This window comes from Apteryx mantelli, chromosome 14 (assembly GCF_036417845.1).
Source record: "Apteryx mantelli isolate bAptMan1 chromosome 14, bAptMan1.hap1, whole genome shotgun sequence".
NCBI classification, from domain to species: domain Eukaryota; kingdom Metazoa; phylum Chordata; class Aves; order Apterygiformes; family Apterygidae; genus Apteryx; species Apteryx mantelli.
The window spans coordinates 11,187,310-11,214,674 of record NC_089991.1 but is presented as its reverse complement, the minus strand read 5'-3'; the positions used below and the strand labels follow the sequence as shown (position 1 = coordinate 11,214,674).

At 41.3% G+C, this 27,365-nt stretch overlaps 1 protein-coding gene across 15 annotated transcripts in view; it reads left to right on the top strand.

The window, feature by feature from the left end:
- The window catches only part of SGCD (sarcoglycan delta), a 400,728-nt gene that overhangs the window by 370,443 nt on the left and 2,920 nt on the right, over nucleotides 1-27,365 (top strand). For 13 of the 15 annotated variants that reach the window (XM_013953712.2, XM_067304859.1, XM_067304855.1 and 10 more), the window contains 2 exons: nucleotides 19,104-19,227; nucleotides 20,892-21,194. In XM_013953712.2, coding sequence (XP_013809166.1) covers nucleotides 19,104-19,227; nucleotides 20,892-21,065 — 298 coding nt within the window. In that variant the 3' untranslated portion in view covers nucleotides 21,066-21,194. Of the gene's footprint in view, nucleotides 1-19,103; nucleotides 19,228-20,891; nucleotides 21,195-27,365 lie in introns of those variants that run through there. The other 2 variants (XR_010885637.1, XM_067304856.1) reach the window with 2 other exon arrangements.

Here is a 27,365-nt window from a genome sequence, read left to right as displayed (position 1 = left end):
GGCAATTTCCAATTTTTTTAAGAGCCAGTTGTCTCCCTCTCCCCTCCTGTTTAAGCCACAGTCAAGTTCTGTGTGATAGGACTCGTGTTCCCTTTGTCAGTGTTTTATTGAGTCTGGGGAAGAAATAGCTTCCTTCCCTTGTGCATTCATATGGTATCTTACATAAGAATGAAAATCATTTAGGCCAGAAGATTGGGCAGCAGATACTACATCAAAATAAGATATTGTTACCTCTTTCACGTGGAATGGGCACAGAAAGATGCAACATCAGAATTTTAAAGATAGGCTAGCAGATGCGTAAACATCTCCACAGTGTTTTCTAATGGTCCAGTTATTTCAAATGTTTTCCCTTCCAGGTCGCAGCTAATTAAGTTTGACTGAGCAGAGCATTTTTGGCCAATGTTTTCTTATGCAGGATTAGTTCCTAGGTGCTGCAAATGAAACCAGGGTTCGTACTCTGCTTAATGCTGTGTAGACACTGAGAGAGAAAGCCCTTGCTCCTAACATGTCCTGAACATACAAGAAAAGACAAAAGGAGACCCAGGCACAAAGAGGTGAAATGACTCTTCTGGTAGTGTGTAGCAGTGCAGGGGCAGAACGCAGGTTAACTCCCAGGACATTGCTTCTCCACCACTTCTAATTACAGTCCTAAATTGCTTTGAAAAAAACAAATCTTCACTGCCACAGTAAACTGGGACTGTGGGATGCTGCATAGACACAAAAATATGTTTCAAACAGCAGACCAAAAAACATCAAAAAAAGTTTCATTTTTGAAGCCATCTCAGCATAGGAGGCAATTAATGCCAGGTTTTGACTAATGCGTCTTCTAAAACTGTCTGATACTGTGCCAGCCATCTGTCCGCTGGTGCTGGGGTGCTGTCATCTGCTTATACTGATAAAGATCAAGCTGGAAAAGACCTCACTGAGTTGCAGCTGCCCCACATCAGCCTGGCTGCAGAGCTGTTTGCCATGTGCTCTCCTCTCACCTCTCTTGACATGGGACAGTGCTGTACCCATCTCTCTCTAAACAAGAGGAAGCCACAGGACTGCAAATGATTATTGTGAGCTGAGAGACAGCCAGCAGACAGTGCTGCATGAACAGAAAAACTCTTGGCTAAGAAATGGAGCAGGAGGGTAACGATTTTTTTTTTGTTAAAGGCTAAGAGAGACGGGAGGAAGGGAGTCCCACCATGCAGGTCAAGTGCCGAACTAGGAGCTGTGACTTCCTACAGGGTCAATGGACCTGCAGAGTACCTGTGTGCTGGGACAGGCCTAGTCATCAAAGTGTTCTGACTCTCCTGCTGAGGCCCCGATGATGTATAAGAAAATGAGGCTCCTAATTCATATACCCCATGTTGGATGGTTAAAGTTAGAGCAGAAATAATGGGCAAGCCTTGCTTCTCTTTTGGCTTTCAGAAGGAACTGTGGGACTCCAGGCTGCATCAGTTGGTCTAATGCATATACCAGCTCTTTGTGCAAGCCTTGCTTCTCATATCCTTAGATTACCACCACTTCAGGAAGAATACCACTAGTGGTAGACAGTACAGTAACCACTTTTGTACTTGCCTTTTATACAGAGGGAAATTTTTTTGAGAGCGATCAGTCCCAATGTCCCTTTAGTTATGAATAAATGATGTGGGTAACTCAAAACAACCAAGATGGAAAAAACAAATGACATATCACATATCGGAGCAGGCTCAGCTCTTCAGAGATATTGCAGCTTCTCACACTTCAGGCAGTAAAATGAAGGTCATCTCTCACAGGCACCATGTCCAAATAGATTGTCTCAGCTCTGTCTGTAGTCAATGCAAAGAGATACTCAGCTCTAGAGGGTTAATCACCCTGTCCTAAGACAACTTTCTAAACAAGATTTTGTGCTCTTATCATACCATCCTCTCTTCCTCAACTACAGGTTGAGCCTGGATGACTAAGTTAAACACCTAATGTTTGTCAGCGCGAGGTAACATTCAGCATGGATTGCATGTCATCTGCCTGTACCTTCTGAAGCCTTTGAAACTGTGGCTCTTTATTCAAAAGCAGAACTATTCTGCAGTGTTCACAAGAGGCATTACTTTGTGATTACAGTGAAGTCTCTCCCCATAAGTAAATTATTTCATTGCCTAAGAGTTTTGACCATTATAATGTAATAACGAATGTCCTTTGTAGTCAGTCATGGAAGGAAACTTCTGGCACAGATGAAAGATTTTCATGCTTATAATATCATGGTAAACACCAAGACTCATTCAAAGAGACTGAATCCTCAGAGCTGACATTCAGAAAGTGAATGGAAGAATAAAATTATTGCTCTCTAAACAAGGCTGCGTAACCACCAGCTTTTCAAACCCCTACTCAAAGAAATCACTGTAAGAGCTGTTTTAAGGCTGAAGTCTAGATAGGCTCCTGAGTGGATAAAAATGAACTTCAGGAATATGATGCTCTGCTTTACACAGTCAAGGGCCTTTAAATGTTTCCGTGGCAGGCTATGATTCAGAGTTAAGCATACAAGAAGGTGGTATTGGAAACTGTCCTTGTTTTCTCTGAGGAAAAACTTTTTCACTGTGAGGGTGACAGAGCACTGGAACAGGTTGCCCAGAGAGGTGGTGGAGTCTCCTTCTCTGGAGATATTCAAAACGCGCCTGGATGCAATCCTGTGCAATGTGCTCTAGGTGACCCTGCTTGAGCAGGGGGGTTGGACTAGATGATCTCCAGAGGTCCCTTCCAACCTCAGCAATTCTGTGATTCTGTGATTCTGTGAAGTCAGCTCTTTTCACAAAGTAGTTTTGAGCTCATAGTGTTAAATACTACCCTGCAATACCGGTGTACTGTCATGGATTTGGGGTTGTTTTTCTTTTATCATCATAAACTGCAGCCAACTCTTGGTGAATGATTGGATGCTGGCAGCTTTTTAAAAGTTGTATTTTGACCTTTAGGTAACCTTGAAGTTTAATCCTGAGAAATAAAAGGAAACATTGGGAAAATCCATGACTCATTAATGTTGAAAATGTTACTTAAATGTCTTGGAAAGGCAGATAAGGAGGTAACCAGCTTCTAGTGCCTAATCCATCCTAAGGAGGGTTTTCTTCTGAAAGACTTGCATAAAGCAATTTGGTACTTGCATGAATTCCTCCACAGACAATCAGCTATGGTAATTTCTGCCAGGGCTGACGCTGAAACTGAGGAGAGTAAACAGCTCACTTGTTTCTATGTAGAAACTTTCGAAAGGTCTCCAAATGCATGAAGTTGGCATAAGTCCGTTGCAGTTCCCTTGCCAGTGATGTGCCTGTGTCTGCCTCTGATTGCCAGCTCTGTAACATATCAGTAATTATAGACATCACAAGTTCCTTCTCAAAACACAGGAATGGAAATTTTAATTATCATCCTCCCCTCAATTTCAGACCAGCCCTTGCCCTCAATCAGCATTTAGGTCTGTGTATTAGAGAAAGAAATCTATATGGCAGGCTTGATATTCAATATGAAAACAAGCAGTCTTTTAGGTTGACTAATTCCTGTGTTTTATCCCTTCTTTTTGCTGGAGCAGTCACACTGGGTAGTGTTAACAGGTGGGTAGTGGTAGCAGTTTTGACTGGAAGGTCCAGCATTGAACATGGCTCCTCCATCGTGATGCATGGGTGTGCCACAGATGTCCTCATTTCCTTTGAGCCTCCAAGTGAGCACTGGGTTCGCTAATCTGGAACAGGAGTGAACTGTTCCTGTCTGCAAGGACATGGTGGGGTTTTACAGTGAATGCTGAATTTCTTCCTTCCTGGGGCTAGCAGTGTGGTATGCCAACCTTAGCATGTAGCATTTCTGCTGGTTTTGGAAAGCATGTGGCATTTGGAAACTTGTAGAATGACATCTTCAGAGTGGTAGAAATTAAGACACCTCACATACCTTTTGCTTGGAAGAACAGAAACAGAACAGCATTTTAAACAGGAGGGAGGAAACATGCCCTAACTTTTGTCCTGCTTGGCTCGGCTGTGTTTACTGACTGTTTGGTTACTGACAAAGATAGACAGCATCATAATAATTTTCACCGTGAAGGTTCAAGCAGAGTGGTGGCTACGCACAGGAAATAGTAAGGATTCCACATGCGCTCAAGGAACCTGAACAGATTTTAAGTTCTTGCCTGTTTTATTTTCCCTCCTGCTGCCTGCCAAGCAGACAGTCAATATATAGTGTTAATGTGACTGCTGAGAGAGACCATGAGAGTACATGCAATTCAGAAAAAGCAAGGAATTTTGGGAAAAAAAACCCACCTCACAGCTTTGATTTTTGTTGTTTTTGAAGGCAGTAAAATAACCAGAATTATTTTTTTTCTTGCAACATTTCTTCACTAATTTTTTTTTTGGCCAGGCAAAGAAAGAATTAAGGTTGATTTTAATGTCTGGAATCCAATTTCTTTTCTCATGGTATGTTTCCAAGGTAACTCTATTGACTTCTTATCAAGGCAGTACTTGGGAAGTCAGCAGGCTTGCCTCTGCGTACCTGAGGGCATTCCCACCGCATGAGACCATATGGTGAAGCTGCCTTGTGGAGTTAATGGCTCAGGGCACTGCTCTGCAGAGGAGGTGGCAGACCGCTGTGAGAACATTTTCAAAAGAGTTGGTCTGGGTCCTAGAGAAAATCAGCAGTGGAGAGTTGCCTGTGCTCCTTTGGTGTGCTGTGGAGAAGGTTATGTGACTCCTCATGGCCTGTAGTGAGCCAGCCCCACCGCTGCTATACCTTAGTAACCTCAGGGAGCTCTGAATCCTCTCACCACAGCCACAACGGCGTTCATCCAAGGGCTGCGAACTGAATTCCAGTGCTTCGGCTTCAAAACCAGTTCTCCTACTCGCCTGCCTCTCTGTTTAAAAACAAAATAAAATAAAGTAAAATGAAATGAAATTCCCAGCTAAAAAATTGTTCTAAAAAGTGTTTATGCTGCTGAGGGGTACTGAAACTTTTCTGACGTGAATTCTTTTTTTTAAATCCATTTCATTTCACCTCCATGTGACCTCCTCCATTAGCAGCTGTAATTGTCTCGTTGTCTGCTAGAAAGTCATTTAAAGGATGTTATTACAGTCAAAACGCAGACATGTCCAAGGAAAGATGGAAGGGACATCATGGAACTCAAGAAATGTTCAACATTTTTCTCATTTTCTTTGGTTGACACCAGGAGCTGAATCTGGAGAACAAATTTTTATACCTTAAAACACGGGTCAACAACTTACAGCATGGATGCCAGAGACAGCACAATGGCACATACAAATGGCATAAGCGGAGCCGACAGCAGGGATTGCAGCTTCTCGAGGCACCTGTGAGCAATAGGGCTTCATAGCTCCTGGTTCCCCTCTGATTCGAAGTGGAGCAGGACAGGGACGTTGCTACCCTCCATAGAGGAGGGTCATGCCAATGCAGTGACCTACCAGCACATGATGAATTGTCACCAGACTCAGCCTCACAGGTAGTTAAGAAAAATTCCATCTAGCATATCTCTCCTGAGAGATTGCCAATCCTTACCTTAAAACATATGTTTTACTCAGAAGTGATTATATGCAAAAGATAAACAGAAAACAGTTTTATTTCTAGCTAAAGCTAAATTGATGCTAAGAATTTGCAAAACATCCTATTCCCAGAATTAAGCTAGTCTCTTTGGAGACATTTCTATACTCCTTTTTTTCAATGGGTTGTTTTTTTAATTTTCCTACTCTCTTTCTCTCTCTGCTCCATTCCTCCCTCTACCCACCCACACAGGCCCTTTATTTTCTTCTCTGCACCATTTTTCAACCTCTTTTTCTTTTGCATATTTGAAAGTAAAAAATTAGTCTGAAATCCCAAATAGCTTCAAGATTTTCAATTCTAGACTATCAAAGAGCTTTGAGGCTAACTTCTCAAATATTCCCCATCCTGTTGCCCTGTCAAACTCCTCACTGCCCTCCTAGAGCTACAACCATCTCTGTTTAGGACTCACCATCTCATCTGGACATGGGAGCTGAAGCAAACGGATTAGCAAAGGCTCAAAACCAGTCACACAAAGACCACTGGGCACCTCCTGACTCCCTTTCCTCAGTAGTCTTGCCTGTTCCTTGGCACTCCTCCAGAGAAGATGAATTCATTTTTCATGTGTTCGTGTTCTCAACTGGACTTTGTAAGTTGTACACAGAAAAATTCTCCAAATTGTCAAAATAGCTTACCAAGCACTGATATAACGCACAGAGGGATGTAGAGGAATTTTACATCAGAGCATACATATTAAAAATTGTCTGTCTCTCCAGAAGACAGATTCCAGTTTGGCTAGGTTTGATACAGGAATTAGCAAGTGACTTCAAGGCTGTTTTGTGCCAGAAGTCATAGATACTGACTATCACCCTACTCAGAGGTAGTATCCTGATCTAGACAGGATCTTTTGTGATCCTTCTTTGCTATCCCAACTTCAGCAAGTAGTAATACATATGGAACAATTTAGGTCAAATTTAGCAGTGACCAGTGGGTTTGACCCTGTAAAAGGTATTTCTTTTCACCGTAGCCAAGTCCTGCCCCTCTTTGCATGGTCATAATTGCCTGCACAGTGAAGTGCAAGTGCACTTCTGATTAAGTGATCCTGCTCTGCATCTGCAGCAGTCAGGCAGCAATGCAGGTGCAGGGCAGGGAATTTCAGCTGGAAATCTGAAGAGTGTCTCTAATCAGGGAGCAAGGCTCTGAATGAGCTCTGCTGGGACTCATGGAAGGTGAAACACCTGCCTAGTTCTAAGAGGGAGCTCAGCAGGTTTGAAAACAGGATTGTGTGGGTTTTGTTGCACAATAATGGGCGGGATTTGATGAGTTAGGATCATTCCTGTGGCCATATGCATGCAAAAGTGCAACTGTATTACTAGTGTAAACTGTGACTGTGAAAGAGACTACAACTTTGGCATATGCATCCCTTTAGATTTACAAATTGGGCATATTTACCATTTTGTGAAGTATAATGGGGACAGCGAATGGTGTTTCTTCTGCATAAAAATGAAAAGTAACTGAAAACTTGTTATGTGCTCTGTTTAGTTCTGATCAGAGGGGAAAAAATGACTACAGATTTGTGGTTGACAAGCTTCAGAAAAGGTTCAGCAGAGTGTGAAAACTGACATTTAGCAAATAACAATTCAACCTTCATTTTTTGTGAAGTTGCTCAAAATAAACTTCAGGTTTAAAACAAAATGTTTGGTCAGTTGTTATATTGGATATTGCTTGTCTCGCTACTGTGGTTAATTAAAGGGGGGACAAAAAGCCAAAGCCAGAGTCAATAAGATTGTTAATAAAGATTTAATTTGGTAGAGTTATAAATTGACTGTACAATGAATGGATGTGCCACAGGAACATCAGTGTCTGAAGGTCTATAAATGGGTTTTCAGAAATAGCCATCAGGTTGTAGCCAATTTGTCATGCTAAATAAGCTCTTCAAATCCACTTAGGGAAGTCTGTACATGTTTCCAAAGGATATCACCACCAAGTATATAATGCATGCAGGCACACCTTTTTTACAGCAGGTATTCTACTATTTTGAATCCTTTTTAGTTTTGGTATCTCTGTGCTTCTCATTTTAAGTGATTTATTATTAAGTCCAATCTTTTTAGAAGGGAACAGAATAAATTACTGAAGAAGAGAAAAAGTAAAACATCACTGCAGAAAGGACTGTAGAATGAACCTGTGTGCTAGCCATATGAGATTTTAATCTACCTGACCCTTTTCCTTTATGTCTGACCAAATGGCAGTTAAAAATCTCATGGTGGATAGACTTCAAAAAGAAATTAAAAATAGAAATCTAGATCAGCATTTATTCTCTTCATAAAGTAGCTCTGATGTAGAAGCCTGCGTGCAAACTACTGGTGATAGTGACTGCAATATTTGCATAGCACTGCACCCCTACCAGTAATCCTCTCATTTGAGTATTTTGCGTTACCACAAGCAAAGCGATTTCTCCGTTAGTGACAGCATTCCAGTTTGTTCAGCAAGACTGTTCAACAAACTGAAAAACAGAACAGGAAGATAAGAAATTTGCATCCTACAGTCCTCTACCAAAGTAGGGCAGAAGAGCAGGCCTTGAAAGTAGTGGAGACTTGACCCAAACTGCCCCCGTGGTCAATTGCTGACTGTGCTGCGGAGAGGCGACTGAGCTGAGGCCAGCCTCCCGGGCGTGAGTCATTGCGCTTTCTCTGTAAGCAGGGGCAGCGAGTGGAAGTCACCCCCCGCCATGGGCACTGTATCAGGTCTACGTGCCCTTTACATCCCATCTGTGCGGTCTGGCCAGGATTCTCAGTAGGAAGGAAAGGACTTGCGGTGAGAACGGCAGCATCACTTTTCTGGTGTCTGAATATCCACACAGACTGAGGAAACCCCAGGAGCGTTCTGGCATCTGCATGCAGCACACAAGTGAAGGTGCTTGGAGCTTGCTGTCTTGGACAGTGGCTCATACATGGTATGGCACTGGAGCTGTTGTCTAGTAATACCAAAACTCTGGCTTTAGAGCTCTTAGGACCAGACCAGTCAAACAACGTGCTGAGCCATGCTGAACTCGCTTTGCTGGTTTGAATGTGGTAACAAATATTTTATGGGTTAATCTAGCAAGCTTTAAGCTGACTCAAGTACCATCTTCCCATTATGTTTTCTATTGTCCTGCCAGCTCGGGTGGCATTTTTCCTCTTGCAAGCATCTGGAAGCCAGTATAAACTTCATAATGTGTGCTCTAAAAGCTAATGCAACAGGCTTGTGCTTGTAAGCAGAAATCCAACCCATCTTATGGTAATACTGCGGGGCGATCCAGCTGTGCTGACATCTAGTTAATGTCTCCAAGGCTATGGAAGGCGTCTCAGCGCTAGCATGCCTTTGCGCTCCCTGCTTTCTAGCTCCCCCCGTTGGGCTGTGTTTTGCCAGCCACTCATGCTTTGCTCCCTAAGGGCTCTTTGAAACATCCCAGCCTGAATAATAAGCCTTATATGGCTTATTTAACTCAATGCCCTTCTGTGGCACTTCAGCACAGGGGGAATTTCACCGATTTTCTATAGGGAAAAAAAGCAGTTCAGCATCAGCTATTACATCCAGATTATTATATAGCTGTCTGTCTCCCCACTCTCATATCTCAGGATTACTATGAAATTTGGTGGCTCCCCGGATCTACAGGAGCCATTGTGGTGTGCTCACCTCTGCTGCGTTGTTGATGACAGCAGTTTGTTATAAATTATGTAGCAAAGGGTGTCAGTGGCACCATTAACGAGCTGGAATGCTTTGTTTCTGTTGCTTTGTCTCCTTCCTGGCTTGGTGACAGTACATTAAGATAATACCCAATCTTAGCACTCTCTTCTGTAATTCCCGTTGAAAAGGTTTCTTCCAATTTATGCCTTTTAATTAGAAGCTTTCAACCTGTAATTAGAAACTTACACCAACCCAACCTTTGTTTCTAAAAAAAGGCATTTATGGTTTAGGCAATTATGGTAACGTAAAAAGTAATTATTTTTCTCCATGTGTGAAATGAGTATGCTCATTAATACACCCAACAGGAGGAGGATTTTATTTTGTTTCAATTTGTTTTATTTTATTGCAATAAGTTGCATAGCAAGGTGTAGCAGACGAGTGAAAGAAGGTGGTTTGTGTAGTAGATGGGGCACATGTGAGTACCAAGTCTCTTATTTTACCACACTACAAGCCCAGAGAACCTAAGGTCAGTGGGAGCAAAGGAGCGGTCATTTGGTAGCGCCGAGTCCTCTGCTCAGCACGCCCAGACACAAAGGAATTTCCACTTTGAGACCGTTACTTGACCGGTTTGGACCCAGAGTACAAGTTTAACTTGTGATGAGAGATGCTTGGTGGTGTGATTTTTTGTAATAAAAACAATTACAGGCCCTTAACTTCTAGATGGCGGTATCAGTAACGGTGCTATGGCTTACTTAGGAGCTGCTATTGACCCTATTGTGTGATAATGCCATTTACTGTCCCTGTTCTGAACATGTCAGAAGAGTGGATCTGTCCCTTCCGTTTGCGCCAGCCAAAGCAGACACTGCTACTGTATTTCCATGTTCTTTCACGTAGCGTCTTGCATGGCTAGTGACTAGCACAGATTATATTAATATATAGGGCTGCATTCTCACACCTGAATCCTCTCAGTCCCTCCTGCGGTTGCTGTGAGGTTGCTACTCATCCCCATGTTGCCAGCTGATAACACGCTGCCAACTGGGCAAATTGGCATTGAGCTCCTAAGGGGAGCAGCCTCCGCAGGGCTGTACCAGCAGAGGATCTGACCCTGGACATTCAGCCTCTTCTGGCCGCAGCCAGGCCTCGTTGCATGAAGCTTTCCCACTGTTTGACGTTGTAATGACTCTGGACGTTAGAGCTTATCAGTGAAGGCTGAAAACGTGAGCACCACAGGATGGAATAATCCTTCGGACAGCTCTCTGCTCGGGGCCATGAGGTACGGTAGGGGTTCAGAGCAGGACCAGTCTGCTCCCAACCAGCGGGTGCAGAGAGTGAAGCTGCAGTCATCTATAGACTTAAAATAAAAATAATTCATTCTGCATCTCTGAATCCCTTCCCTGGCCACTTAAACAGATCATCTCCTTAAACCACATCTGTATTTACTGCACATCACTTTAGACTATCTCCCAATTTCTATGATAATTTCCTTCCGTGATTTATAAGCGACAGAATTTTTTAATTATCCAGATGATTTTAATTTTCTCAGCCATACCTCCATTTCGTTAAACATTAATCTCATACTTTTTTCTTTGACAATCTCTACCCTTCACCACTTCTCCAGTTCATAATGAAAGTAGATCTCAATAGTATTACACAGAACATTTTTCTCCCTAGATTAATTTGATATCTTCTGTTTGATCTTTCTTTTTGTCCTCTAAATACTGTGTTTGGCTTCTTGTAAACCATTCCTGAGATTACTTATAACGTCAAAAAAAACCCTAAAACATTTAGGACAACTTTGCGTAATTACATCTCATTCAGCTATTCCCATGCTGCAATCTGATAGACAGTAGCAAGGAATATACAATTATATTTTGATTTTTCCATACTTTTCTAGTTTTATTCCTTTTTAGTGCCCCTGAATAAGCTGCTGCTACATTACAAACATGGAAAGTGTACCAGAATACTAAAACGGGATTTGCGGTGTGTTTGGAGAAAGTGCCTACTCAAACTTGTCCTTTTGCCGAGGACTGACTTTTTTTTTGAGAAGACAAAGTGATTCTCTCCTGCTTAGTGCTGCCAGCGGAGGGTTCCTGTGAGCTGGTTTCTCATGTGTGTAGACCTGCCCAAATCTTTGTTCAGTTTTAGCTGAGCACCCTTCTAATGCTGGCTTTGACCTGTTCTGTAATGGTTTCAAACTGCTACTGTTATTCAGTTACCCTTCCTCCCAGACTCTTAGTCTCTGAAGTAGTTTAAGATATTTCCATTACATGGTCAGAAGAGTGTTATTTTAGCACAGACTGTGTTTAGGAAAAGTCCCCTAATTGCAGTACCTGCAGCTCAAGCTAGGTGAAAAATAAATAAATTGGTTCTTCTGGTCTTAAGCTGGAGTTAGCAAAGCCAGTGGCAGATTTATAATGCTTCTTGTGATTAAGCACTTCCTTTTGTATTGCAACTGTAAGAGCTCTATTAAAAAAAAAAAAGGCAAAAGAGGAAAGGAAAATTGTAAAACGAGATTTAAGGCATTAGCGTGAGATTGAATTAGCAGGACTGAAGCAGGGGAAAATGGTCAGAACTGGATAGGTGCAGCACAGCGGAAGGGGAAAATGGAACAAACACACAGGGATGGACACGCACACACGCACAGACATGCACACACACGCACACACACACACACACACACACACACACACACACACACTCTGCCATCCGTTCTTCCATCCAGCAGGGACACTTGCAGAGTCCAAGCGGCAAGAAGGATCAGTGGAAGAATGTAGCAATAACGCCAGCAAGATTAGATGACGTGGAACCAGTGCACCAACAATAAGCCGTGGAAGGGCTCATTTCTGCAAGCAGCTGATTTGATATATTATTTGGATACATCGTTTCACACATATTCAGACAATAAATTCACCAGGCTCCCTATCCAGGGAAATATTTAGGCTTGTGCACAATTTTAAGCGCAAGGGTAAATTCATATTATTTTCTCAATTCCTGGTCTCCTTCTCTTGACTCAACTTGATATAAAATCTCTTTAGTGCCTGTTTTGTCTAGATACAGAGAAGCAAAGCTGTTGCACCCTTCGCCATTTGAACTACACTTCTTTCTGGTTCAATTAGAAAACTGTGATATCCAAAAAAACCATCATTAGACCTCTGCCACTGTCAGGTCTACTAACAAATTTAACTGGATTTTTCTTTGGAGTTAACCAAGATTCATGGATGATAGCTGAAAGAATTTTCATTCATTGTCCTCGAGGTCGTATTAGGAGTTACATGTGGCTTTAGACCACAGACCATAACAATGTGTTTCAGAATATGGCTGCACAGAAATTGTTACTTAATAGATTTGCAGCATAAACACTGGAAACTGTATGGTGATGCATACTCTCAAACTAAAGAGTATTTACAGCAGTAGCCAGGATTTACAATTGACTGCAATGATAATAATATATCCTTGTTTACTTCCGTAATTAATGTTCTTGAAGAAAATGCCCTGGAAACCTCTCAAAAGCAAGATTTATTTCTGTTGATTGAGACTGTAATCAGATGTCACCATTCAAACAGTAATTGGTGCACTTCATTAAAATGTAATTGAAAACAAGATTTATGTCAATGCTAGGCAATAAATAACAATGATACATATTTTCTTGTTAGCCATGGTATCTACTGTAAGCTTTCAGAGTACTTGCAGCTTTTGTGCTGTGCCATGTACAATGTCAGATTACGTCAAAATTGTGCTATCTTGATTAGGAATGAGAGAGAGACGTGTATTTTTCCCTCTTGGTGTTAATCTTTCCCTGTGGTGTACTAAGGTCAGCTTCCTTTTTTGCTGTTTTCCTATTTTATATTAAGCTCACTGTAGTTGCCATATTTTCGTTCACAGTGATTCTAAACATCGTTTAAAAATGCCAGTATCTTCCACTACAAAAGAACAAGAAGGAAGTCTGGTGAAGGGTAGGACTCAGGTCAGAGCCTTTTGCTGCTTGGGAGATTACAAGACTGTGGTTGAACTTATCATCAGTTGAGGTTTTCACCAGGTGAATCCCAGACCAAACCCCTTGTTCCTCCTCCCAAACTTTTTCTGTTCCGCTACAAGTAGATATAAGGCAATTTAAAAAAAAAAGCAAGAAAGCCTTTTAGAAATGGAAATTAAGCAGTGGCTTCTTTGTAATCCAGTAAAAGCTAATCACGTTCCAATTAAAGGGGAGACAAGTACTGTGTTTCCTTCTATAAGAAAATACAGATATATGTAAGATAATGCAGAAATAATGGTGTCACGAGTATAAGTCACTGCGAATGGGTGATCCCATTGATTTCATTGAAACAAGGGAGTTAAAAACTGAAAACAAATTTCAACCTGAGATACTGGTTCATTATGGGCAAATTGATAGAGCTCTACGTTTACTTGCTAGCATAATTTACCAATTGTATGAGATGTAAACAGGCACAGTGGTAACACTGGCTAATTTTATGCTCAATGTGAAATCTTATGGTTGGTCAGATGGATACCATAAGAAATAATTAGAGTCATTAGAAATAATGGGCTACAGCTGCAGTAGTACATGCTCTATTCTCAGTCCAGAGGTTTCTAAGCGAAATTAAATTAGCTCATGTTACCACACCGCTGCATCATATGCTCCTGAGCTCCTGAGAGTAAACTACTCTTTCCATTTCCTTACTGCAAGCAAAGTTCGTGCCCCATGCAGAAAAATCCCGTGCTGGGGACAAAAAAAGTCTGAGTTTTGGGCCATTCCTTGCAGGGGGAAAAAAAAAAAAAAAGGCAGCAATAGGCTGCCGTGTGTATCCTGTAAGATTCGCTCCCAGCTCACATTAACCCCTTTCACGTGCGGTGGCTCATCCCTCCCCTGTGCCGTGCAGCCCTCCTGCAGTCTTTGATGCTAGCTGCTGCCTGGGGAGCAGCGCTTCCGCTTGCTGTGGGCCCTTGCAGCTGGTTGTCAGTGAGCTGCAAGTGCTGCTGGTGTCAACACCAGACCCAGGCCAGTGTTTCCTCACCATGAAGTATTGATGTTGAACTTTATTATTTTAAGGAAATAATGTCCATTTTATTGAAAGCACATCAGCAGTCCCCAGTTTAGTGTCTGTAACATCCTTTCTTCTCCCCAAATTCAGAAGGCTGTTCATAATACTAATAGGAAAGCTATTATTATTTTGGAGGGGGTGAGGAGAGGAGAGGGACAAGAAGGAAATATAATCTGTGCTGCTGGTGTGATTAATTGACCGTTTATGATGAAGGAAATGAAAGCTAGAAATTGGGGTAAGTAATGGTCTTTCCAAGAGAATGAATTTCACTGGAACCACAGTACAAACTGGTATGCTGACCTCCTTTAAATTACTGCTGAAGTCTTCAAAACAAAGCAGGGATGGTACTGCAAATTTTGCTCTCTGATTGTTTCTTGGCTGCACAGACTTTCCAGTGATAGCAGGAGGGGGACTCACTGGAAGCTGCACACATGCCATCACCTTACTTTAAAATAAGAGATGCTTCAGTAGCAGATTTGAGTAAAAGGGGCTTAAGAGGCACATTTAACACTGTCCATTAAGCATGGGTGAACTGGAGAAAGACTTCATCCACGTACATCATCATGCACATTGCTGTGTGGGCAAAGGGTGTTCGGTGGGAGGAACAGGACTAGCAGTATTTTTGATGAGGATAAGAGCTTAATATTGCAGCTTTGGAAAGATTGCTTATTCCTCTGCCAGACATCTATCGTTGGCTATGGTACTTACCTGGCCTCAGTTATTACAGAACGTAACCGCTTCACAACCGCTAATATATTTATCTTTTCCTCCTCCTTGTGGAGTTGGGAAGTGCTATTATCTCTGTTGCAGAACTAAGAAGTGAGTTTAAGGGTCAAATTTGTTATGGCATTTAGGTACTCAATGGGATTTTCAAAAATACATAACACCTGTCATATTAAGTGGATCCTGGGCACTTTGGTGCTTTTGAAAATCCCACTGCTTGTCTCTTTCCTTTTAAGATTTTTGGCTTATGTGATAGTCTGGGATCTGTAAGAAAGCTGGGAACTGAACAAAGGTTTCCATGTTGCAGGGTGTTGCCCAGACCAGAAGACTATCTCTTCAGGCACCTACTAGGCTACTGGGACAGGAGCAACTTTATGGCAGTGGAAGGAAGTAACATATCTAGGTCCTGAATTCTTCAACAATATTTGAAAATCAGTGTAACTCTATGGGTAGCAGTGACATTGCCCTCCCTTCACAGCTCTGTAAGAGCGGTCAGAATCAGGTCCTCAAAATCCTGGAGCAAAATTAAGCACCACCCATGGTCAATAAAAAGGGCTTATGTGCCAATTGCTGGGATGGAAAATTCAAGAGCAGGAGCAAATAATGAAACAATCTATATTCATGCAGCCACCTTTCTAGCCCACTGCTGTAAATACTGGCTTACACCTAGCTTGGAGATGTGAATCCTACTGACAGCTCCAGAGTACCATACTAGAAAACAAATGTTGATTTTGAACAAATTATCTGTTCATCGCTAAATCATTTTCTTTCATTATTAGTCTCCAAATTGGTTCTGCTCTGGAAGACAGAATTAGGTTTAAAAGCAGAGTGTCTCTTAAACACTTGCTTAAAATGAAAAAGTATTTGGTAAACATTACTCAAACCCCCTAGAGCATAAACTCCTCAACTGCTTTCTCTGGCTTTGCATAGATTTCTCAGCTTCTGGTTTTAGACAGGTGTCTCAGGGATTCATTCAGGAAATCAAAAAATAATTAAATTAAAATAAATCTCTTGCAGTCATATGTTCCTCAAATGCCAAGGAAAATTTTAGTAAGACCTTTCTTGTCCTCACTTACGCAAAAGTCCCATAGGAACAAATGGAGTTACACCAACATCAAACAGCTGTAAGAGAGAGAAGAATCAGGCTTCAAGCCCAGAACATAACTACAAAACCATACAGGCTTTAAGCACAAGTTTCTCATCACTGAAAAAGCTGCACTTTGCTGTTATGGCACTTGCAGTCATTTTCATAATTTTAAGGTTCTAAAAAAACTTTGGGCTTTAAAATGATATTTTTAACATTAAAAGGATAGTGTTTGGTTAATTCAGCATGTCAGCAAAATTGCAGCTGTCTGAGCTAGTGATATGGAATGACAGAGGGGGGGTTCAGCTCATCTAACATAAAAAAAAGGCATGTGCTGCTGCAGGGAGCATGCTTGATTACAGGGTGGCAGCAAAACCCTGGGCATGTGTGGCTGTCCCATGTTACACTTACGACTTCTAGGAGATGCTCAAGATGGACATTTGTGTCTCCATGAGACAGAAATCTCTGTAGGGATTAGGATGTGTCTAAAACCACATGGATTTTCATCAGCATTTTTAAGATGCTATTGTCCTCCTTGTAGGTTTCAGCTGGGAGGAGGAGGGAGAACAACTCAGTCACTTTGTAGGTATGAACAGAGACTAAAACTTTGGGGAAAATGTTATCTAATAGACTCCCAGCTACTCGTTAGCTTGTTCATAGGATGAATTTAACTCATTTTAATGTTGCAGCGATCTGTGTGCACAGGGGAAAGTATACAAGTAGAAAGTCCTCTTCTGATACACCTGCTTCAGGAAAAGATTCTCTGTTTTCCTTATTCTCCATGCTCACCTCTAAAGCCCTGTTGTGGGAGTGGGAAGCTGCTCCTCTAAAGGACAGGGATTGAGTGCTGCTGCAGATAAGTGCGTTTGCATGGTGGTGTCTGAATGCTGTTTTGCACTTAAAGGATTTATTTCTCAGTGGGCAGAAGAGCTACAAGATTAACAGATAACAAATGTATTAAGACAGCCACGACATCAAAGAAATGGAAGATTCACTAAGACGTGGGAAAGCTGAAGAGTCACCTGGCCATAGTTCTCAGGGATTATTTTATCTGCAGATTAGCTCAGTTGTCTTGGAGTTCTGGCACATCCTCTGGTGAATTTAGCTGTAGTGACTGAAGACATTACTGGCTCCTGCTGTCTGTTTTTTTTGTTTTTTTTTTTTCCCCCCAGAGGATCCTACCTCTGAAGCAGAGATCGTAGATGGGAACGTGTGCCTGTGTCTCAGCCATTACAGTGCAGATCCTTGGGGGATTAGTGCAAGCAGAGGATCCTTAGTCCAGCTTGTGAGCTGCACCCCTAAGCATGAGAATGTGTTGTGTCCCTGGGCAGAAATCTCCTGTGGCATGGTAGGGCAGACAGTGCATCAAGTCACCGTAATTAAAGCCACCAGCGTGCATTTGTCAGAGCCCTAAGATCACACGCAGTGACTATTTTTACCATAAGGAAATTCTAACAGATGTTGGTAAGGCAGTCATTGCGACTGGAAGGTCAGCGGGAATCATACCCCAAGTAGCACTGTTTAATGTCAGTCATTCTTAGCAGACTTCTTCTTCATGCAATCTATAATTCAATCAGGAAAAAAAAAATAGTGAGTAGCAGCAGTCTTAACCTTAGGTTCCTCATACAGGAAGCAGCCAAAGGGTGATAATATTTGAGGGACCAGAAGAAGGTGTCCGTAGGATGTGCCTCCCTGTGGAGAACAATCAAAAAGCAGCTCAGAAAGACTGTGGAGATGCTGCTAACCATAAGACCCTGCTCACTGCTTGTACTGCATATGCCTTAGTTCCTCCCTAAGGATTAGATTTAGTTGGGTCAGCCAGCAAATTGCAGATGAGTTTGGGGTGTTGAGGGAAATGTGTTTGAAAACCACTGATATGAAGACACCAACAAGAGGCAAAGTCATAACTTGAAAAGTGCTACATAGAAGGAACTGTGCCTCTGCTTTATTGAACTGCTGGCTACAATAAATACAGCTGAATTCCCTCAGTTCCCCCATAATGTTGTCTCAGTACCAGCAGGAGTCTATTTAAGAATACACTTACTTGCACAAATAAATATATATAAAGAGCAGAGAAACAGCTGAAGTGCCACTGCAGTAACACAAGCAAATCCAAAAAGACACCCAAGCATGCTTGGTAGTCGTGTGCTGCCCTTGTGCTTTAGTTTTGTCTATATGCTCACTGCTGTCTGCCCAAACCATTCCTGCAAAGCAGAGGATTTTCCATTAAAGTTCTCCTACCCGGTCCTTTCTGGTGAGATCATAGTCTAGATTCTGCAATGGTACAGTAAACAAATTGTGGTGAATCAACTAGGAAGACAATCCTGAGAACTTTATTATAAAAAACTTGAGATTCACATTCTGAGACTTTATAATGAAGAAGAGACAAATCTAATATGAGACTCGTGAATGGATAATCAGCAACAAAGACTGAACCTTGCACATTGAGATCTTAAAGCATTAACCTTGATTGTGCCTGAACTAAAAGGATCAGCTGTGTTAGCCAGTGCTGTATTCGGGTTGTCAGATATCTGTATGGCTTATCCACCCTTAGGAGAGGTCAAAGCCCTGCTTTGGAGGGCCTGGGTGTCAGTAGTGTGATGTGAACATAGGATTGGAGGCCAGCAAACACTGGATCTTAATCTTTCTACTCATCAATTTTCTTCGATGTCATTAAACCTTTCTATACCATTATAGGGTGTCATGAGGACTAATTTGTTCCTGCTCATGCAGTGGTTTGAGGATGAAAATTGCTTGCACTTTCTGTCTGTAGGTGTACTGCTTTGGTAATATCCCTAGCTGGTATTGCTTAGTTAGAAATCTGAACTTGTATATGGGCCAGTTGATTATAGGGGAAGCTTATTGCACTTTGCATCTTGTTCCAGCATTTACAGCATAGCAAAGTTGCTGTGCAATGCTATTAGATTGGACTAGTGAAGTGTTTTATCCATTATACATTAATTCTTTCCATTGACTAAAACAGTCTTGGATCAGAAATTCAGTAGGTGCCTAAGGTGCCTTGCAGTGGGCACTCAGACTGTGCAAGAAGACAATCTAAAATTAAGCATGACTATTCAAGCCACCAAGATCTGTAATTCCGTTTTCTGTTACAGACTCGAGTCGCCTACACGCGCATTGGTGATGGAGGCTCCGAAAGGCATTGAGATCAACGCCGAGGCTGGCAGCTTGAAAGCCACATGCAGGACAGAGCTCAGGCTGGAATCCAAAGATGGAGAGGTAGGCAAAGCCCTATGGCAAAAACAAACCAAGCCACACGCCTGCAGATTTATAACCTTTTGATTCACTTAGGAGCTCCATATGAAACGCTGGTTTAAGAACAATGGTGAAGCAGGCCTTCATAGCTTAGTTTCTGCTAGCAGTGATTGCACATATCATATGCAAACACAACTTTTTCTGTGGAGAAGGCTGATTCGTTATTTTTAAAGTGCTTGGATAATAGCATCTGCTGTTCAAGCAGATTTATGCAGTTGCAAAATACACAGTACTCCTGAATTTTCTGTTTCCTTGTCACTTTAAAACCAGATTTACTTTGCCAACATAATTAAATCTTATATCATACATTTTTCTATAAGAGCTTCACTCACCTGTATTGATCTGAAAGCTTTTGTAGCTGATGTTTTCATTCTGGAAAGAAGCATAGGGAAACATAGGTCGTTGCACTGGGGAAACTTCCAAAGGGGAAGAGAGAATAACTAAAAACTATATCACAGAACGAAAGTAAAGTAGATTTTGAGTTAAATCTCTTCTGGTGTCTCAAAAATACATGTGCACACAGTTCTTATCCCCTCCTCCTTCTACAACGATGGAAGACACTGAAGGATGTGGCTAAGAAACACACTGGGGAACCCAGCGAGAGCCTTGGCAGAAGGAACTTGTGTTGAATATGAGCCTCCCAGCAGCAGGGTCCCAAGATTTCCTAATGATTTCACATCTTTATATCAGGTGTGATACATAAAGTAGGAGTTTTATTGCAATTCCCTTTATTGCTACAGGTTTTTATTTTAAAATATTCCAAACAGATTAGGGAGAAAAAAAAAATGGGTGACAGACTACAGTTGAAATCCAGGGCATTTCACTACTGCAAGCAATTGCCTTAATGTTTTTAACACTAATTTGCTTTTAAAATGCATATATTGACCTTTCTCTTTGAGGAGATTAGATGTTTGGATACTAAAACTGAAGTGGAGACTCTTACTGTAGTTGCAGGATATGAGGAAATACTGTCAGTCACCCTATAATATTCTGTTCTGCAGGTTATCTTACTGTGCTGTTCTCTGTAACATTAGAGCACTTTCCTGTAGCTGCCATGTGTCTAAGAGCTGCCACGCATTCATTTTAGCATTCTGCTCTGTAAGGGGAAATTCAGACAATGGCCTGGCCTGTTACAGCATTGCAGTTATTCCTAACATTCGTAAAAGTTCTCTCCACAGTCAGTGCTGTGAGCCTGCAAGTCTAAACGTAGATGGGATCCCAGTGCCAGAAGTGCCAGTGGAAGAGGGGAATGGTTGTTGCGTGGATGTGAACTGTACGCACTTCCCCACGAGCAGTGGGGGTACTTATGGCATGCTGCTGGACGCTGTGTGAGGAAAGTTAATCCAGACACCGAGGTGCCTCAGGAAGCTATCATCCAAGAAAATGCAAGGGGTAGATTAGCAGATAAAAAACAGAGGTCTTGGGAGGCTCATGGTAAAGGCAGGTAATATGCTCACCCAGATTTACATCAGATTTTCCCCTTCATCCACACTTGATACACTTGCTTGCTCAGTTCAGTTTCTAGCACTTCAGTTTTCCAAAAGAAGTTTCTTTAAACACAAGGTCAAGAATAACATCTCTCCACTAATGTGCTCTTTCTCTTTCTCTCTCTCCCCTTCCAACTTCAGATAACGTTGAATTCTGCAAAAATCAAACTACCTAACTTGCCTCAAGGATCTTCCTCTTCTGCAGGGTCCAGGCAAAAAATCTACGAGCTCTGTGTGTGTCCCAATGGGAGGTTATTTCTGTCTCAGGCAGGCACTAGCTCGACCTGCCAGATAAATACAAGCGTCTGCCTTTGAGAGACAATTTGCAGAGGGGCATCGCAGGCAGCACAAAAGCCAATTCTGGTCTCACAGATTGCAGCTGCCAACTATTTTTACTAGAACACAGAAAGCCTATCAAAGACTTTTTTTGTGTGCGCGCGTGTGTGTGTGAATATATATATAAAAATATATATATAAAATATATATATATATCCTCTGTGTAAAATGATGTTTCAGTACAAGGAATCCCAGGGTGACCCTGTTACATTTGTGTAGCATTTTTCTTTCCCACACCAAAATTTACTGATACAATCTGCCAAATTGGACTTGATGCTCCCCTGGACCCTTCTGTATTAAGATATTCTGACGATCACCCCTCGCTATTGAGCATGTTCTCAGAGCAATGAGATTGCTGGCTCATCAAGACCATGGAACCAGTATAGACCTAGCAACGTGCAAAGGGGAGAGTAGCGTCTCTGATTACTTTTGCACCATTAAATCAGTGACTTGAGGAAAAACAAAATAGCCAGACATGCTGTACTGATGGCCTAGACTGATCCAAGATACCTGAGGTTAGATTAAACTCCCTAATTTTCACTAGAGTAGGGCTCCCTGCTGGGAAAAATGAATTTCATTCCCTTGTTCTTCCCAGCTCTTGGCCAGGAGAAGTGTTCAGATCTTCTCGCTGGAGAAAATGTGTTATCTGAAAGGGGTCTAGATTAGCCTGTGCATGGCAAAGGATGTCTTGGGCTATTCAGATGGGACACAGTCAGTCTGTGAAGGACTGGTATTTGATGGTCTCTTAAGGGAGCCCTTTCCACTTCCCAAGTAGGAGTTTAACAAACCAAGGGGAGTTAACAAACATGTGAAGGTCACTGTCACTGGGAGAAAAATTAAATCAAAGCCAACTTAGTTAACTTCTCTGAATCTTACATTGAAGATCTCTGAAGATGTTATGCTCTTATCCAGCATCAACTGGAACACTAACCTAAAGACATCTCCACGTTAAGAAAACATTTTATATATGTTGCAAATATCAGAGACGCTGACAATGAAACAGGGTGTTTTTTGGGTTTTTTTGTTTTTTTGTTTTTTTTTAGAATTTATAAAGATTGTGACAAAGATTACTGGAAAGCAAGAGCTTTGGATGCTGGTTCCTCTAGAACATTAGCCCCAAAAGCTCTGTGGTTGAATCTTTTCATGGATGCTTTTTTCTATATTTAAGCATAGGAGTCACTTATGGGCAGGATAAAACATGAGATCTCTGATCTGGTAATATTATTTCCTCTCTTCAGGTTTTGAAAAGTAATGAGAAGAGCCCGTATCATTGAATTCTGACCCATAATTGCATGTAAAAATCCTTGAAAAACTAATGTGATAATTATCTCAAAAATGTCTAAGTCCCAGTAAATCTCATGAGGGCAGCAAGGTTTCTAAGTCACTGAGATGCTTTTGAAAATATCACCTCATGTGCAAATATGACAGATCTGTGCCCATCCTAATGATATCTAAGAAAAGCTGGCATTCTTTAAGCAATTTTCAAGATAAAACATAGCCAACAGAGAAATATTTGAAAAAATTTAGCCAGTTTCTTTTTTACATATTTCCTTGTATTTTCTTGTGGTCTGGAGAGTACCAGGGTTTTTTGTTGGTGGTGGTGGTTTTTTTTTTAAATGAACAATTCTGACCTAATCCAAAGCTGGCTGGACTCAGTGGAAAGTTTTCCATTGACTTTTGTGGACTTTGGGTTAGGTGTTGCTCTGTAACAAAGCAACAATCCTGTAAAATTCATACCTGAAAAAGGATTGGATGAACTACATTTATTTCAGTAATGCTGTCAGATTAATTAACAAATTCAAACTGTCTGTTAATTAATGATTCCTGTAATTGTTATGTCTTGAGTCAATGTTTGAATGCAAAGGGTCACCCAGGGTAACAATTGTATTGGGACACAGGACTATACCATCTCTGTTCAAAGAGGGGAATTGTGCCTATGCCTTAAGTCAATGCACTCAGCAAGGAGAAGCACATCGTATTTATCTTGTTATTAAAACTAGTTTATTTGGGGGGAGGGACAGGAGGGTCTTGTCACCAGGTGTCTTGGGAAGTGGTTGTGCAACATAAAACAGATATTAATGAAATGAATTAAGACTGAAGGAGCACCTAGTGTGATACAGATGTTTTTTACCATGTTAAATATAGCAAAATACTGTGTACGTTACCTCTGGGACCACGACTGAAGTCCCATTCATAGTCCTACATTTCCTGTAGAGTTTTTCCCCTGTGTCATTTTATGTTGATCACAAACCTTATAGCAAGCATGGCCCAATTCATAAACAAATCCCACGTGCAGAAGCATGTGAGCCGTTGGGAAGAAACAGGCTGCAGAAAGAGTCCCCGGTGCAGAGGAGCGGTTGCATTAGCCTTCCCTTCTCTGAGAGTTTTGATGCTAGTGGGAAACGCTGATTTGAGCACACGAACTGCCTCGGGAAGGACAGTGCTCCCGCAGTCTCGTGTTGCACCCCGACAGACAGGGCGGCTCAGTCTCCATCCCCTCACCCTCTGGCTGCTCTGCTGAGGATTTCTGTTCCAGCAACTGCCTTTTCAGTGGCCAGTCTTGTCAGCTGGGCTCTTGGATGAGATTATCACCTTCTTATTTCATGAAGGCCATGAAGCTGCTTAAGGGTGTTCGGCCATATACCAGGTTTTTTGTGGATTTCAATGGGAGAGCTGTAAGGGAAGAGCCTTATGCGTCTCTGCCACCACTATAAAAGACTAATTTTTGCAGAAAGATCCGCTGAGGTGAATAAAAGGGTACCTTAATATCTACATAAAGGAATTGCAGTTACTTCAATATATTTTACAATTCTGTTTCCATCTTAAAAAACATAAAATAATCTGCTGTATTGAAAGACAAGGGTCTGTGTTACAGAGATTGAACCCATATGGAGACTTGTAAATCATTTGAGCCCCACTTCTAAGGCCATGGTTTACATGATACCGCATGCTCTTGGGTTAGCTACAGGATTAATCCCCTGCTATTCAGCAAGTGACTAACCAGAGCAAACAGGACTGTCTGAGGTCCCAAGGAAAAAAAGGCATTTTGTTTAAAAAGTAGCATGCAAATATATCCAGCTATCTCATGCTTCATAGCTTGTTGTATGAGGGCCACTGTGGAGATGGTAATTCACCTGGGGAAAGGTAAATGCATGAGGCTCCCTCTCCCTCCTGCCTTGTCAGCAGCCCGATCAGCAGTCATTTAATAAAGGAGATTTCTGTGCAGGGCTGCTCTTGCTGATCAGCCAGTATGATGTGACCTTTGTTAAGTTTAGGTTGCCTATTCATTACTCATAATTGCTGTACCTGTATGAGTTGGTTTTCCCTGAGTCCTTTCAAATTAGAGCATTCCTGACTGGAATTTCATACATATGCTCTCCCTAGTACGGTTAAAATACCAAAAATGCACAAAGGTTTGCGTATTTCTTTATGAAACGGTCCTGTAATTTAGTTCAGCGTTTGCTAGTAAGGGAGAAGGCGTTTATCTTGGATAGGAATTTAGTTTTTACCTCCCAATGCGAAGGCAAGGCTGAGGTGGATGGTGAATTTGCTTCTACTGAAATCAATGGAAGAGGTGTCAACAGCTTCGCTGCCTGAGCTAGGACAGGATCTTTACAGGTGAAAATTCAGGGCACTGACGCTAATGGAAACACTGCCACTTATTTCAGTGGCTGTGGGGCTGAACCCTGACTCTGCACTGTGTGTGATTCTGCATTGCAGCTATGTGCATTAAAAACACATTGAAATGCTAATCAAGCGACCGTGATACTAATGTCAATATACCTTAGGCAACCGTGAATACTGCAGTTAAATGCTTTTATGTATTTTAACTCTTAATTTTATAGGGCTTTGGGACCTTGTTAAGTTTGCTTTAAATACCACACTTTAGAAAGCAGTCAAAAAAGGCTGGCAGTGCTTACCTGTACACCAGGTACCTTATCCATGTGTAATGTATGACCCTTCTGCTGTAATAAGTAAGTTAGGGTGTTGTGTTTTGTTTTGTTTTGTTTTTTAAGCAAAAAGACTTTGTCATTAGCAAAAGCAGAGATCCTAATACTGATTATACAGCTGTATCCGTTCTCCAAGTTTCTTTAGTTGGTTTTTGCTTTGCATACTTTTTTGAAGTATATGTTTCCCAGCAGTCAGTGGAATGGTTAGCTTGACAGCACAAAGAAAACGCTAACAAGGAAGTGTCGTCCAAAGGGGAAGCCAGCAACTATGAAAATACGTGTAAGGCCTCTCCTAGGTATACACTGTTGGAAAACTAAACATGTGCAAGAGTGGTTTATATTTTTTTTTGCTCAGTTGTGCTGTCAAACCCTTTTGAAAAGGGTTTTTTTTTTTTTGCTTCTTTAATCACAAATACCACAATATATGAAAAGAAAAAAGTTTGAGACATAAGCCTAAAAATACGATCTGTAGTATATGGTATAGCAACAGAATGATATCTAAATCAAGAAAACGCTCCTTAGAAATTGCTCCCAGGTTAAAGAAAGATTCCTATGGAATTTGTGGAGATGTCAAGTCAGTTAGTGTCATATCTAGTTTGGAGTGACAGGTGTTCTTAAAGGAAATTAGCTTTTGTTGTCATAAATGCACACACACACACACACACACACGCATATATATACATACACATGTTCACATACACTTGTTTACAAAAAAAGCCAATTTCCTTCATATGTGTATATATATATTTACTGTTATGGCTTTAAGTTTCACATTGCAAAGAAGAGTGAGGCAGAGACCAAAGACTTACAGAAATTCATCCCTTCCCTAGTTGCCCTCACCCCTGAAAGGCACTAACTTTAACGGTGTTTTTTGGACCTGGGCAGGAAGAATACAGGTTTACTGCATGGCTGCATTTGAGAGAACAAAGCAACAGGAAGATTCTAATTTTGTTAATGAGGAGAAAAGAAAATAATGTGAAATTACTTAAATGCATACAGAAGGCAGGGATATCTGAAATTTGAAAGATGAAGACATATGGTACGGTATAAGAATTTTAAAAGATGCTGTCCTAGGCTGAAAGTATAAATAAACCGAGTAAGTATTATTGGCTGTTCACTTAACTGCATTCAGGCAGTAGCAGATGAGGAACTCTGGCAGTATTAATGGGACTGTGGTGGATTTATCGAGGAGAGGCATGGTGCACTCAGGCTCCGTTTCAGTGGCCACACTAGAAAGACCAGAGGGGCTACTGTAATAAGGCCATCTGAATCTTTAGTCTTAAGAATTCATAATTACTCTGCTCATATAGAAACATAACTGTGTCGTTTCATTTTTAAAGTACATACAGTGAAAACAAAAAAGTTAGAGGCTCTGCTCTTTTATTTTTATGGCTGATATTTTAAATTTCAAAATGTCATCATGCAGAATGCACCTGAGCAAATGTAGGGAGCATTTCTGTGAAGCACTAGCAATCAGCAGATCAGTACTTTTCAAATGTGAAAACAGCAGCTTTTTTATCCTCATTGTCATTGTTGTAGAGGCGTGCAATCACAGTAACACTTAAGTTTTCCCCATTTTAACCTTTTTCATCAATTCTAAAACTGCTGTGTAATATTTTAGTAGCCATTCAGGTGGTCTGTACCCCCCAAATCTCTGATCCTGGTGTTTCTCATTCTCTCATGCCTCTGAAGACCAAAACCAACGAGTAGCAAGCATGGGGCAGTGGCACTTAAGTAGAAATTAGGCCTTCTGCACAGACGTTGCAGTGGTTTCACAGCTGATGTAGCCAAGTCTACGGCTGTGATTGGAGCAGGGTTAAACACTGATGTGGCACCGATGAATGGATTATTCAAGCAAGAGTGGAGTGAATTAAATAAGGCAGGTAGAAGGGAAAGAGAAGAAAAGGTAACAAATATCACTCTAATCACAGTAATGGAACAGACATCTTTGCTTACATTATTACATTTTAAATTAATATTGGCCATTTTACTAAATAAGGTAGCAACTGTGTTTGATCTTGCATGGTTCATGGTGAAGTTATTGTCACTGAAACCACTTACAGCTTGGGCTGTTTTTTAAGATTGCTGGGGTGTTGCTTCCATCCACAACAACCACAGTGGCTTGGGGCTTGGATAGAAATTACAGTGAATAGCTTGCATTTAGAAAGCTTTTAAAGCTGCTGAGGTTGAGATGCAAATAGTTTTTATGCACATACAGCCCTGAGGCTTTATCATTTAAGATTTTCTTGTCCTGCCACTTGAATTGTATTGTGCCCTTGTGAACAGTGACACACTTTCTTTATACAGGAAAAGATGGATATTTAAAGCT